Genomic DNA, 13,725 nt, shown 5'->3' on the forward strand with positions numbered 1-13,725 from the left:
CACTAGCCCATTTACCAACCAATTCTTGCTATCAATAGAGGATCAAGATTGAGATTAAAGTTGTCAAAATCACTTTTTTAACTTAGAATCGATAAATGAGTGGTAAAATTATATAGTAAAATTTTATAATATATTTAAAATACCTTTAAGAAAATATAATTATATTTATATAAATACATTAATAAATTCTCATATATATTTAAGCATAACAAGTTAAAAAAAAAAGCTTTTTGATATATTGATTCAAGTTTTATATTCAAATTATTTCAATTTTAAATGAAATATTTTCTTCACAAAGTAATCAATATGATAATAATTAAAATTATATATACACATATTCATATATGAAAATGATATTTAAAAGTATAATTTCAAACTTCAACTTTGAAAATATATGGATAAGAATAATAGAAATATTTGATGAATAATATATAGAAATTGGATGATATTTATATAATTGATATATAAAAAAAGTTGTTAAAAAATAATATAAAAAATTACAATATATACATGATAATAGCTGTAGTATCACAAACAAAAGTTATTACTATATTTAAAAACTTAAAAAATCTCAAAATGATATTAAAATAAACAAATGACAATGATTTTGATAAGTTAAAAAAATTAATTATAAAATTTTAAATATATAAACTCATAAAATTGTGTTTTTTTTTTAATTCAATTTTATTATTTAAAATTACGATTTTACCTCAATTTTATTCAATTTTGATTTTATATAAGTTTTAACCATTTTAGTGATTTTAATTCGTAAAATCATGCGAGTCAACTCACGGTTTTAATAACTATGAGACCATAAAAATTTAAAAATTCTTTGGTTCAAGTCTCCATTTACTAATAGGGCACAAATTTATCATAGTCTTTATCTAGGTTACAGAGATAAAAAGTTCTTTGTTTCATTGAGTTTTCTTGTGCCAAGAGCGTCGTCATTTACCAGCTTTAATCGGTTTTCCCTTATCCCATCCAGGCAGGGGACAGCCATCCTTTGGCTCTAAAATTGGGTTTCCCTCCCTACGTTAACCCTTTTTCGTTTGTTGCACGACGGCGGTGATTCGTTAGGGATTCTTTTTGTCATATCCCTTCATGCTTTAGAGTAGCTTTAGAAATGCTAAGTTGTGTGTTTGTTTTTTATGGGAAGGCTTCTTGGTGTAGGACTCTTAGGAGATATGTTTGTCTTAGCGTCAGCAACTAAGGTGTCTGCACCCAGCCCTATGGTGGTCAACTCCCAAAGGCCGGTAGGCAATGTGTAAGCTCTGCGGCATCATCTCCTTGTGCAAGCTTCCTAGCACGCTATGGTGTGGTATGCTCAATGTGTGCTGATCTTTGACTTGCTTCTACCCATGTCACTAGTGTTCTTCTTTGGGAGACCGGCTATGGCTTTGACTTCCCTGTGTTTTTGGTGTTGTTTTCTTCTAGTGACTGTCCATGGAGAAGATGATGGCGTTGCTATTGTGCTCTTGTTGCTTTGCCCTTGTTAGGGTCTATTTTAGTGGGTTGAGCGTCTTTTGTTGGGCCGTGAGCATATAGTATTATGGGTTGGAAGCTTTTTTATAACCATGGATTGGGTCTATGCTGTAAGATGAGCTGAGCTTCTTGGAGTTAGATTAAGCCTGATAGTTAACCTATTGTAGTTTTTGTATTTGAGACCTAGGCCGTTTATTGTTTCTTCTCTATTAATATATCTATCTTTCAATAAAATAAATAAATACCACGAATTTTTCTCTTTATAAAATAAAAAGATTAATAGCTTTATTTCAAATTTAAATATTAATTCGAGTCAAATAACTAAGAAAAATTATTATTATTATATTTTTTATTGTATTACGGTACGTCTTATTATTTTTATTAATAGTGACCATAAAAATAAAAATTTTCAAAATTTGCTTTCATTAGATATGAAAACTCAATTAATTGAATCAATTGGTTTAATTAGGGCATGTATTTATTTATTTTTTTTTTTTAGAACTGAAAACTTGAATTGAGCCGGTTTGATTTTTCAGTTTATTTTTTTAATTATTGATTTAATTACTAAAATGAGAAAAAAAAATCAATTATCTAGTTCAATTATTTTTTATTTTTATCATTTATTCATTAAATGTTTTTGTTTTTACATTTATGTAATATTCTGTCATATAACCGTCATCAAACTATCGTTATTAGTCAATTAATCTCTTCATAAGCACTTAAGCAAGTAATTATTAAGTTACATATTTTAATTGGATAGTTAAATTAAATTTCTGTGTCGATCACTAATTGGAATTGTTAATTATGTTTTTTAAGCAAGGATTGTTAACAATTGATTTGCTTCTATTGGATGGTTTCAAAATTGAGTTGAGAGTGGGAATTATTTACTGCTGTTATTTGATAATTTGAAATTTGGATTGGGTTGGGGATTATGCAATTGCTAGTATTGGATGATTTGTGAAAGTTGGCCTTGAAATTGCTGTTTTTTTTTTTTGTTAATTATTATTTAATGATATGTGAAGTTGATTTATTTGAGCTCACTAATGAATTTTGAATTGTTGATGGTTTTGAATAGCAATATCCTGTCGACTGTGAGTTTGATTTTTCTGTATAAAATAGATAAATCAAATAGATTTTTTTAGTTTGATTCAATTAATTTTTCTCTTTGATTTGATTCATGTTAAGATATGTACTGTAAATAGCTAGGATATGTGTATTTGTAGTGATTGCTATTTGACTATTTGATATTGCAAATACTTCTTGTAATCAGCTCCAGTTAATAGAATAGAATCTGGCACCTGATCCTTTCCATCAAGTAATGGAATAATACCATTTTCACTGGATTGAGCCATATGAGCAGTTGATCGGCCCTCATTATTTGATTGAATGGGGCATGATGGTCGACCATGAAGGGCCCAACACGTGTATTGAGTGTGATTAGTCTTATCACAATAAGTGCAATGGAGCCTTTTACCCTTGTCTCTCTGATAAGGACCCTGTCTCGGTTGGTTTCCACTTTATGCAGCTAAAACTAAAGAATTCAATTCCGGAGAAATTATTCTTATTGAGTGAGATGCGTACAGTCTGGCAGACACATTCTTTAGAGTGGGAACAACGTGACTAGTTAATATCTGGTCTCTAACAGAATCAAGATTAGGTTTTAGCCCAATTAATGTCAAAACTATGAAGAACCTGTCCCCTATTGCTCAGAAATATTATCAGTACATGGCATAATAGAATTAAATTCATCTCTTCAGTGATTCTACCTGTCCCAAATAACCAGACATATCTTGTTGATTTTGCTGCAGATGAACCATATCTGATACTACCTTATAAATACGATTTATATCATTTGTATATAAGGTTTTCGCCTTAGTCCAAACTTTGCAATAGGTTTTACAAGACTGAAAAATATTAAGTAATTTTAGGTCTAGAGAATGCCACAAGAGACTACATAATTGAGCATCAATCTTAGTCCAATTAGCTCTATTTGCTAAAGCTATATCTATGACATTTTTAACCAAGTGGTCATCATACCCCTGCCCCATAAACCATAATTCCACTGATGCAGCCCAATACATACAATTTTGACTTCCTACTAATTTAACAGTAGTAATAGCTGGTGAATTACTAATGGAAGAAAATATGGGTTTGAGAATCTCAGAACCTGTGTTGGATATGGGTATGAGAATCTCAGAACCTGTGTTGGAGGACTGCTCAATCTCAGACATGTTGGCAAGAGAAGCACACTGAAATATTGCTCAGAAATACATCAGAAAAGCCTACTGTATAAAGAGATAGTGACAAAAAAGTGAGAAACAGGTGACGGGACCAACGTGGTTGAAGTCGCCTGGCGAGTCGACGGGAAGAAGTGCCGGCGAGAAACGGTCGCCAGAGAGCGCTCACGTGTCGGCGAGTGTGACGGCAGCTGATAGTGCGTGACGGCGCTTCAAGGTGCATGTATCGGAATCTTTCATTAACGGTCAGTGGAGTGGTCGATCCTGGGCTGGGTAATCCACTAGGCTAGGCTGTGACAGCTACAGACTCCCAGAAAGTGACTGAAAAAAGAGGGAAAGTTCCTCCCTATGAGAACTTTGTTTTAGATTTCAAATCAGACCCACCGAGTGCTCTGATATCATGTGAGAAAATATAACAGAAGAAGGATATTGAGAATGATTGAAGAGCTTGATTATTCCCTCAAGCCAATGGTGTCAATTTATAATCTGTACAAGACAACTAAATAGGAAATACAATCCTAATTAAATACGTAATTATAGCCACGATTCTAGCACATAAATATATTCACACAATCACTATAAATACACATATCCTAGCTATTTATGATACATATCTTGGGAAGCTAAAGTATTTCTTGAGGATTGAAGTGGCACAATCCAAGACAGGTATCGCCATTTCTCAAAGGAAATATGCTTTGGATATACTGATAGAGACGAGCATGTTAGATTGTAGACACGTAGATACTCCTATGGATCCAAATGTCAAACTTGTTCCTGCATAGGGGGAGCCATTAGAGGATCCTGGTAGATACCGGAGATTGGTTGGAAAACTCAATTATCTTACAATCACACGCCCAGACATCTCATTTGCTGTAAGTGTGGTCAGTCAGTTCCATCAAGCACCATGTAGTAGTCATTGGGATACAGTTATTTGGATACTCAGATATATTAAAGGAGCTCTAGGACAAGGTCTATTATATGAAGATAGCGGTCATTCACAGATTATTGGTTACTATGATGCAGATTGGGCAGGTTCTCCTTCAGACAGACGATCTACTTCAAGATATTATATTATGATTGGAGTTAATTTGATTTATTGAAAAAGTAAGAAGCAAGATGTGGTTGCTAGGTCAAGTGCAGAAGCAGAATATCGAGCTATGGCTTTGGCAACTTGTGAACTTATATGATTGAAACAATTTCTCCAAGAGTGAAGTATGGGGAACTTAAACAAATGCAGCTAATTTGTGACAATCAAGCTGCACTTCACATTGCCTCTAATCCAGTGTTTCATAAGAGAACGATACATATAGAGGTGGATTGTCATTTCATTAGACAAAAGATTAAATCTGGGTGTATTGCCACTAGCTTTGTTAGCTCAAATGACCAATTAGTAGATATCCTGATAAAATCTCTCAGAGGCTCTCGAATTGAATAAATTTGTAACAAGCTTGGAGCATATGATTTGTACGCTACAGCTTGAGGAGGAGTGTTAAGATATGTACCATAAAGAGCTAGGATATATGTATTTGTAGTGATTGTGTAAATATATTTAGGTGCTAGAATCATGGCTATAATTACGTATAGTGCATGTTAATTACTTAATCTTGTTTATTTCTTAAAATTTAGTTTGAATATGAACAAATAATTAAGAAATTGAGATAACTCATGTGTGAAATTGAGAATGGAATTTTGACCAGCTTTATGGGAGTAGTATTTGATGGATTTAAAATGGCTTAGAAATGGTGTTGATGTGTAGACATAAATTTGAAATGGATTAGTATGCCTAATTGATACGTGTTGTGTGAACCTTGAATTGGAGCGAGGGTTTGGACACAAAAACTTGGATCTTGTTCATGTGTTGGTGAATGAAAGTTTAAATGGTCAATTAGTGACCATTTGGTTGTGTATGATGAAGAATTGAAGTGAGTTGTAGCTTGGGATTTGAGTTTGGCTGAGCTGCCTTGTGTGACCTGCAGGTCTGGATGTGAGTCCAGCCTGTTTGGGCAGCTATAACTTGGGTTGTGTAGGTTCAATTGGTGCAAGGCTAATTAGACATGAAACTAGACACATAATGGCACAATCTTGGTATAGAAACCTTGCCCAGAAAACCAAACTAAGTTGACCTAAAAATTGCCCTAATCCTGGTAACCTGCATTCTGCCTGGGCAAAATGACCAAATAAACAGTATTTATTCATTTGGTCATAACTCAGTGTAGAAAGGTCCAATTGACCTGAAATTTTACCAGCAGAAAGCTGAGACATAGACCTACAACTTTTTTAAAGAACACAAATCTATATTCTGATCATAACCTAGTCAAATTGCCAACCAAACTTAGGTTACTAGATCTGGCAGAACCAGTTTTGCCCAGAATTTTGGATTCTGTCCAATCCGGCCAGTTATGGTGTTTAGGCCATAACTTGAGTTACAAAACTCCAAATGGAGTGATTCAAAAAAGGAAATGTAACTAGATAAAGTAAGGAACAACTTTCATGAAGATAACTTTGCCAAATTCCTACTGTAAAAATGACCAATGGAATAGTAAACACAAGGCTTGAAATGTGAAAATTTTGAACAACTAACATTAAGCTTAGAAATGGTATTCGCAACCAATACCAACAACTTTAGAATGCAAAATGTGGTATGTTAGGAGTATTAGAACCAATGTACCTATTGTCTATGCAAAAGTCAACATTTTATTTGACTAATGAAATGAATAGTAACACCTAAACTTAAATTTCAAGAATTGTAAAGTTTAAAAGTGTAACATGCCCTAGTACACCTAGTAAGATTGGTTTGGATAGGTTGGCATGCCAATAGGGTTCAGTTAGTTGTATTGCACATGGCATTATGCCATTCTGTATTTTCTATTTAGTTGTCCTGTACAGATTATAAATTGATACCATTGGCTTAAGGGAATAATCAAGCTCTTCAATCATTCTCAATATTCTTCTTCTGTTTTATTTTCTCACAATTCACATTTATTGAATCGATTTAGAGCTATCGGATTGTTTGCACACTCTAATTTATTATATAACGAGTCATTTTCCCCGCACAATACATATATTATTTATTATTTATTATTTTATTTTAATAACATAATTTAATATATATTCTGTTATATTTTACGTTTTTATAATTATATTATAAAATTTTAATAATAATAAATTTAATTAATTATAATTTTATTTTAAATTTAATAAATAAATAAGTTAATTAATAAATACTTTTTTTATTTTTTAAATTATTTGATATATACCAATAAAAAATAAATAAAATAAAAAAATACATATACCACTTACGATTCTTGAAATATTATTATTAAGATTTTTATATTTTAAATATAAAAAATATTTTTTACAAATATATATTTAAATTTTTTAAGTAATTATTTTAGTGAATATATATACATATATAATTTTTTTTTGTTTAATAAACTTATATATTCGAAGGCCAACAATATTTTAGAGCCCAACCTTCCGGTCCTGTTTTACAAACCACTTATACGTTGTCGTACCATATCTCTGCCAAATCACAATCTGCAATTGCATCAGTAACCGAAGTCGCACACTGTTGAGTTTCGCTAGAAATGGCTGCCCATTCCTTGGCCAATCTTCCATGGGCGACCCAAGCAATCACTCAATCCAATCTTCACGGAGCGAAACCCAAATCTCTATTACCTCACTCTCTTAAATCATGCACTTCACAAAACCCATCATGGCTAGGCAGCGCCACCACCCACATGACAAACCTCTCTTTCCAATCCTCAAATCTCAGACCCTACTTCCCTGCCCGCCGCCCCATCGCTGCCACGGTCGCCTCCAGTCTTCCCACTGCGTATTTTCCCTATTTCCCATCTTTCTGTTTTTTCTTTCTTTGCAATTTTTATATTTTTAGGGACTAAATTGTAGTTTCAGGTGTTTGCAGGAATCCAGAGAGATTTGCTTCTATTGAGAAAGTTCCCAAGTCAGTGACTTTTTTCCTTTGTTTGGTTTTTGATAAAATGTTTGTATGGTTTTCGGGTAGATTTGAGGTTTTTGTTGACGTTGGTACGAGTGAAACTTTAGGTGGTCATGGAGGGCAATTAAGGCGTTTGCTATGGCTGAACTGGAAGCTAGGAAGCTCAAGTATGCAAATACTGGGACTGAAGCTCTTCTCATGGGGGTCTTGATTGAAGGTAGTAACCAATTTTGGCCATCTCATGTTTTTCGTTTGCTCTTTTTAATTCCTGACTTAAAGTTAATTTTCTTTTCATTAGGTATTTATCTTTCAATTGCCTTAATTTTAGTATTGATTTTGTTGTTTATGGTCGAATAAACTTACAAATATCTGATTTCTAGAATGCAGTGCCATATAATAATTTAATGCTGTTTGTTTCTCATCATTCAAGCTGTAGGAGAAAGCTATACTACATTTATTGTAGGAAAACAGTACAGCTAATTGGTAAATTTCACCTGTTGTACTTAAATCATTGTAACAGTGCTATTATTAAATTTCATTTTCTAACACAAAACGATTTCAATATCAATTTTGTGAACATAAAAGCCTTTCTATTCTATTATAATCGGAGCAGGGGTAAGGGGGTAAGGCTGAGTACATCAACCCTCCCTAGAGCCCACAAGTGTGGAATGCTTTGAGCACTGGATCACCTTTTTTGTGTAACTGATAGGAAAGACTCCAGTTATTCTCATATAGCAAACTGTGGATGTTTTTCTGCCTCATTTTATTTTAAATCTTTTGTGATATGTAGAAAGATTAGACGTCACAGCTCTTTTGGAAGAATTATTATGCAGTGATTCTCAGCTATTTCTTGTTGTATAAGATATCTTCTCCTTTGGATTGTAGGGACTAGTCTAGCTGCGAAGTATTTATGGACAAATGGAATTACTCTTTTCAAAGTGCGTGAAGAAACTATCAAGCTACTTGGAAAGGCTGACATGTATTTTTTCCCTCCTGAGCAACCTCCATTGACTGAATCAGCTCAGAAAGCCCTTGATTGGGCTGTTGATCATAAATTAAAATCGGGTGAGTCCTGTTAATTTTCTCATTACTCTCTTATTTGGTTTTAATTGCCTTGCTAATTTTCTTTATTGAGTGTGTTGTAAACATAAGTTACAGCAAGTTATTAAAACACAGATGAATAATATCTCAAACAAATAAACAACATTGCTGGGAAGTATTTGTTGGCCAAGAATTTCTCTGCAATTTGTATTGACTAGGCTGCATGTTTTATGAGTTATCAACTGTTATTGACTTGTAAAACTGGGCAACTGGATGTTGTTTCTATTATGGGATCTTGAAAAAGTAAAAAAAGCTTAATTGTGAATCTAGAATTAGGTGTGGAAGTTAGTTTGTCTAATTTGCGGCTGCCAGTTCTTGTTTTAGTCTCTTGTGAGATTGTTATGTTAAATAGTCTTTCTTAGTTACGGTCAGTGATTCAAGATCTTTTGCTACAATGATTCTTGGGTGCAATTCTTCCTTTTCTTGAAAAGTACTCTTCTGTTTTAGCAATATTCGTACATTCTTTGGGATAATTGTTATTGTTTCATAATTTGTCCAAATGTCATTTCACAGTTTTCCTGAATGGAACCTTGCCAGGAATACTAATACCAAAATAAGGGGAAGGGGGTGGGGTAGAAAAAGTGAAAATAATTGTTTATGCTGTGCAGGAAGCTAAAACAGTGTGTTTGACTGATGAATCTCTCAATTACAGGGGATACTGGGGAAGTTACAACAAGTGATCTGCTTCTTGGCATTTGGTCAGAAGTGGAGTCCCCAGGTCACAAGATACTGGCTAAACTAGGCTTCAGTGATGAGAAAGCCAAAGAACTGGAGTCTTTGAGTACTGGACCTGGGTTTATAGATGGATGATACCTACAGTGTTCTTTATGAGCGGTTATGTAATTCTTAAAAATCATAGGTCCAAGGGTGGTAGTTTAAGGTTTGACTTAGCTGCAAATCTTGTCATTCTTGTATGGATACAATCTTTTCAAGGAATTATCACAAGTTGGCATTTGTGTCCTCAATGAGCCATTTGAGTTGTTTTCTATGCACTTAAGTCCTATTAGAAATGCTGAATTTTCTTAAAATTGGTTGGTTCAGGGCTTGATTCCGACCTGATTTTGTTACTGGATCCTATCTGTGAAAATGCCGCTGTTATGTCTGTCTTAGTTGCTTTATCACCATTTTCATTCCTATAATGGAGCCATCAGATGGATAATTGGCTGGCCATATAATTACAGATGAAATTAGAAGTTGTCTTGAAATCACCGGTAGGAGTCCACTAGAATGAGAAGCAAAACAAATGTTTCCAAGTTATTCTCATATGATAGCACCATTGATTATTGCACTGTTTTTGTCATTTTCACGTTCTTGGGTGGTCTCTTGCATGTTACTGGCTAGTTTTTGTGCCTTGTCAGCTTCAACTTCCCAATCAATCCTCATTACAAACACCAATAACAACGTCATGCACGCAGTGATCCCAACCAGAAAACCTATCAGCAACCCGCCAAGGCCGAGTCCTGCTTTAAATGCTAAAAGAATGGCTACCGGCAAGGCCACAAGGTAGAACCCACCAAGATTGGAATAAGTACCCAACCATGGCCTAGCAGTACCCCGGACAATTCCTCCACATACTGCTAGAGGAAAATTTACCACTTCTAGCAAAGCCATAAGCAACATCATCTTCTTTACACCTCTTATAATGCCCTTGTCATGGCTAAAAAAAGGCCCCCAAATACCTCTGGCTCCTACCATCACCAGGGCACCAATGCAACCTGATACTAAACTCAACGCCATAGAAACATACGCCGACTGGTAAGCAGGGCCTGCTTGATTGGCCCCAAGTTCATTGGACACACGAATTGAAGCACAAGTTGCTAGCGAAAGCATCACAGAGAAGAGCAAGTAGTCGAAGTTGAGCACAATGGCTAACACTCCCACTGCTTGCTTGGCATTCGCCAGCCGCCCCGTTAGCAAGATTAAGATCTCCCAGCACCACCATTCAAGGCAGGTGGTAAGGCAACATGGTCCACAAAGCTTTAGCAACCTGCGCCAGTCGCAAATGCCTTGGTCGAACCATCCTCCCTCCTTCCACTTCCCTTCCTTGCTATTTTCCTTCACCAACACGTATGAAGCTAGTAAAATCACAACTATAAGATCGGTTATCCATATTGCCATGGATACCCCCTCAAGACCCTTGGATTTTACAAGAAAGATGTTAATGGGTACGTGTAAAGCAAGACCTAAAGCTGAGCTAAACATTATTGGAACCGTTATACCTTGAGAGCTCAAGTAGGCTTTGAGAGGACAGAGTAAGGAAGTGATGACCAAGTCAGGAAGAAGATAGAAAAGATAGGTTTTTGCAACAAGTGAAATCTCTTCTTGTTGGCCAAAGTGGATGAGAATTTTCTCAATATTAAGCCATAAGAAAGATGCAGGCAGGGTTACTAGTAGCAACAAGAAAATTGTCATGAGAAGAGTCTTATGGAGCAGCCTAAAATTTTTAGCTCCATAAGCTTGACCACAAATAGGTTCCATGGCACCACAGAGACCATTCAAAACGGAGAAGCCAGTGACATTAGCAAAAGTGAAACCAAGAGTGCCACCAGCTAACCGGAGATCTCCAAGCCGGCCTAGAAAAGCAGTTGTTATAGCAATCTTGGCAAACCATGCCAAATTCATCGCCAGTAAGGGAAGGGTTATCCCTCGTTGTAGTTTTAACTCCAAGAATACTACCTGCATAAGGTTTGTGGGCCATTTTCGTGTAATTAGTGGCAGTGGAGGTGGTGGAAGAGGAGAAGGCAGAGATGCTATACGAACAGGATTCTCTTCCAATTTTGTTGTGGTAATAGACATAATGGCTGAGCCTAAGCAATATAGATTGGTGCGTTTCTAAAGGAAAGGGCAAATGCAGACTTCTTTTTGTGTTGGCCAATTGAAGGAGAGATAGATGGTAGTAATTTATAGTGCCTGATGAGAATGCAAGGGCCATATAACTTCACTTTTAGATATTAACATATTCCTTTAAGCTTGATCTTCATTCCTCATTTTTTAAAGATGATTACAGTTCTACTATTTTACTGCAAATAGAAGGTTCTTTTCTAGAGTTCTGAAAAATTTTCTAGTTGCTCCTGAACTCCTAACCGTGAACCTGCCTAATTTGTATTATTCTCGTCTTGAAGAATATTTGCTCTCATAAGGCAGCCACCGAAATCTACTGCATATACTAATGTTCTAGCAGATATAATTCAGTTCTCCTTATCTTTTCATGAGCCAAAGTTCAATTTTTTAATTCAAATGTGTACTTTATTTTTGTGTTCCCATTGGAATATGTTCCAACTTGTAAGAATTCAAATGCTTAGCATCTGCTCGTGCAAAGTGTCTGCAAATTCCGAATTCCATTTTATTTGAATTTTAATTAGCTATTTCTCATATTTATGATATTTAAAAAAAATATATATATAATTAATCAAATTTCATTGTTTTAAGTTAAAAAACAAGTCAATTTAGAAGGAAAAAAAAATCGTGGATGATTTTGTAAGAGTTCAATTCATTTAATGGAATCCATTGATTGTTACATCTTGTACTAATTAAATCTTGAAGATCAGTTTTGAATGCAAAATTATAAGCAAAGGAGTGTTTGTGTGGTAGGAAATTAAGAGAAAAAGAAAAGGGTTTGATCAGTAAGCTCATAGTTTTTCTTCCAAAAGAGAAAAAAAGGGTTTGTGTGTATGTGGTAAAGTTTCAAAGGGTCAAGATGAGCTATCTGCAAAAAAAATTAAGGGTTAGAGGACCAAGTGAGACTCCCCTACTTGACACTCTGATGCTGAAGTAAGATTGTGAGACTAATGATAGAATTAATACGAGAGTAAATGCATAGAGAATAAATGAAATAAGTATGAAATAAAGATTATGAAGAGAAGACGAAATTTAGAGGGGAAAATGAAATAATTTCGCTAAGGTTAATTTCCAGAAAAAAAAAAAAAAATCTTACGAAATGTTTGAGAAGATGATAAAGACACTGGTGGCCACACCATTAATTCCTTTTTTTTTTTTTTTTTTAATTACAACAATAATGAGAATCCATCACTTTGCTTTCCACCTGTTCCCCATTTCTAAAGCTCCCATATCTTTTCCTTAATTCTAGTGCTGCTCTTGCCCATTTTCTAACCTCTCTATGATTGAGTTTACTCTTCAGCTTCCTTAATTAATCATCTCATGCGATCAGTGTTTTAGTAGAACAATCAACCTTAAGTGCGCATCTAACTTCCAAAGATACTGATTAAATTAGTTACCTGTCTCAAATGAAATTCCATGCTGCAACTTTTTTATTGAAAAGATGTAATAGATGTGATCTCGGAAACCAGGAATTGTTTTCTTTTATAAGGTTGATATACTGTAATTCTGGTGGGATATGGTGGTTTTAAGATGCACTTTACGGTAAGAATGTACTCAGAATCATACAATAAAATATGAATAAGGAATATGAGAAATTGAGTGCTACTTTAACAGAAACATTATCTAAAGTACTTTGCTTTATCGATTTCAACTTTATTGAAAAAAATAGTGGATTACTTTCATAAGTTTTATTCTGATCATGAAGGTGAGAAAGACAGATTTAAAGAAGGTTTCTCTTCTCTGTGTCTGTCTGGATATTAGAATTAGTTTCTTCAGGGAATCATAACCTGAAGGTTAGAAATAAAATCATGAGTAATTGGCAAATGCAATCTTGATCTGTCACACTATGTTCTGCCTCCAGAAAGGATGGGCATATCAATCATTTCCCAGGAAAGGAAGAGGCAACCTTGTCATTTGCATTTCCATTTCCAATAAAAAAAAGCACCAATCTTTGTAATGGCCACTATGAAAGATTGGATGTGGGATCCGTCCAAACACAGGACAGGCTGCTTTATAAGTTTTTTTTTTATTATTATTATTAAGTGGTTGAGGCATTTCCTTTATTTGAATCAGTCTTGTTAGTATCAGAACAAATTGCACAAACAAGTG

General features: G+C 34.5%; 2 protein-coding genes across 2 annotated transcripts; one reads left to right on the top strand and one right to left on the bottom strand.

The window, feature by feature from the left end:
- Window positions 1-7,196: 7,196 nt before the first annotated feature.
- LOC110645370 (ATP-dependent Clp protease ATP-binding subunit CLPT2, chloroplastic) lies at window positions 7,197-9,743 on the top strand. Its single transcript, XM_021798511.2, has 5 exons — window positions 7,197-7,554; window positions 7,645-7,683; window positions 7,785-7,894; window positions 8,563-8,742; window positions 9,431-9,743. The coding sequence occupies exons 1-5, from the start codon at window positions 7,307-7,309 to the stop codon at window positions 9,586-9,588; spliced, it is 735 nt and encodes a 244-aa protein (XP_021654203.2). The 5' UTR covers window positions 7,197-7,306; the 3' UTR covers window positions 9,589-9,743.
- Window positions 9,744-9,930: 187 nt separating this feature from the next.
- Window positions 9,931-11,702, bottom strand: LOC110645374 (protein DETOXIFICATION 56). Its single transcript, XM_058153600.1, has one exon. The coding sequence runs from the start codon at window positions 11,572-11,574 to the stop codon at window positions 10,039-10,041; it is 1,536 nt and encodes a 511-aa protein (XP_058009583.1). The 5' UTR covers window positions 11,575-11,702; the 3' UTR covers window positions 9,931-10,038.
- Between the last annotated feature and the right edge of the window lie 2,023 nt (window positions 11,703-13,725).

This window comes from Hevea brasiliensis, chromosome 9 (genome assembly GCF_030052815.1).
Source record: "Hevea brasiliensis isolate MT/VB/25A 57/8 chromosome 9, ASM3005281v1, whole genome shotgun sequence".
In the NCBI taxonomy this organism is placed as follows: domain Eukaryota; kingdom Viridiplantae; phylum Streptophyta; class Magnoliopsida; order Malpighiales; family Euphorbiaceae; genus Hevea; species Hevea brasiliensis.

Bases quoted from the DNA above. Each gene is read 5' to 3' on its own strand.
- LOC110645370 (XM_021798511.2), top strand. From the start codon at position 7,307: ATGGCTGCCCATTCCTTGGCCAATCTTCCATGGGCGACCCAAGCAATC. The intron at 7,895-8,562 runs GTAGTAACCAAT...TTTGGATTGTAG, and splicing joins CATGGGGGTCTTGATTGAAG to GGACTAGTCTAGCTGCGAAG. The intron at 8,743-9,430 runs GTGAGTCCTGTT...TCTCAATTACAG, and splicing joins TGATCATAAATTAAAATCGG to GGGATACTGGGGAAGTTACA.
- LOC110645374 (XM_058153600.1), bottom strand. From the start codon at position 11,574: ATGTCTATTACCACAACAAAATTGGAAGAGAATCCTGTTCGTATAGCA.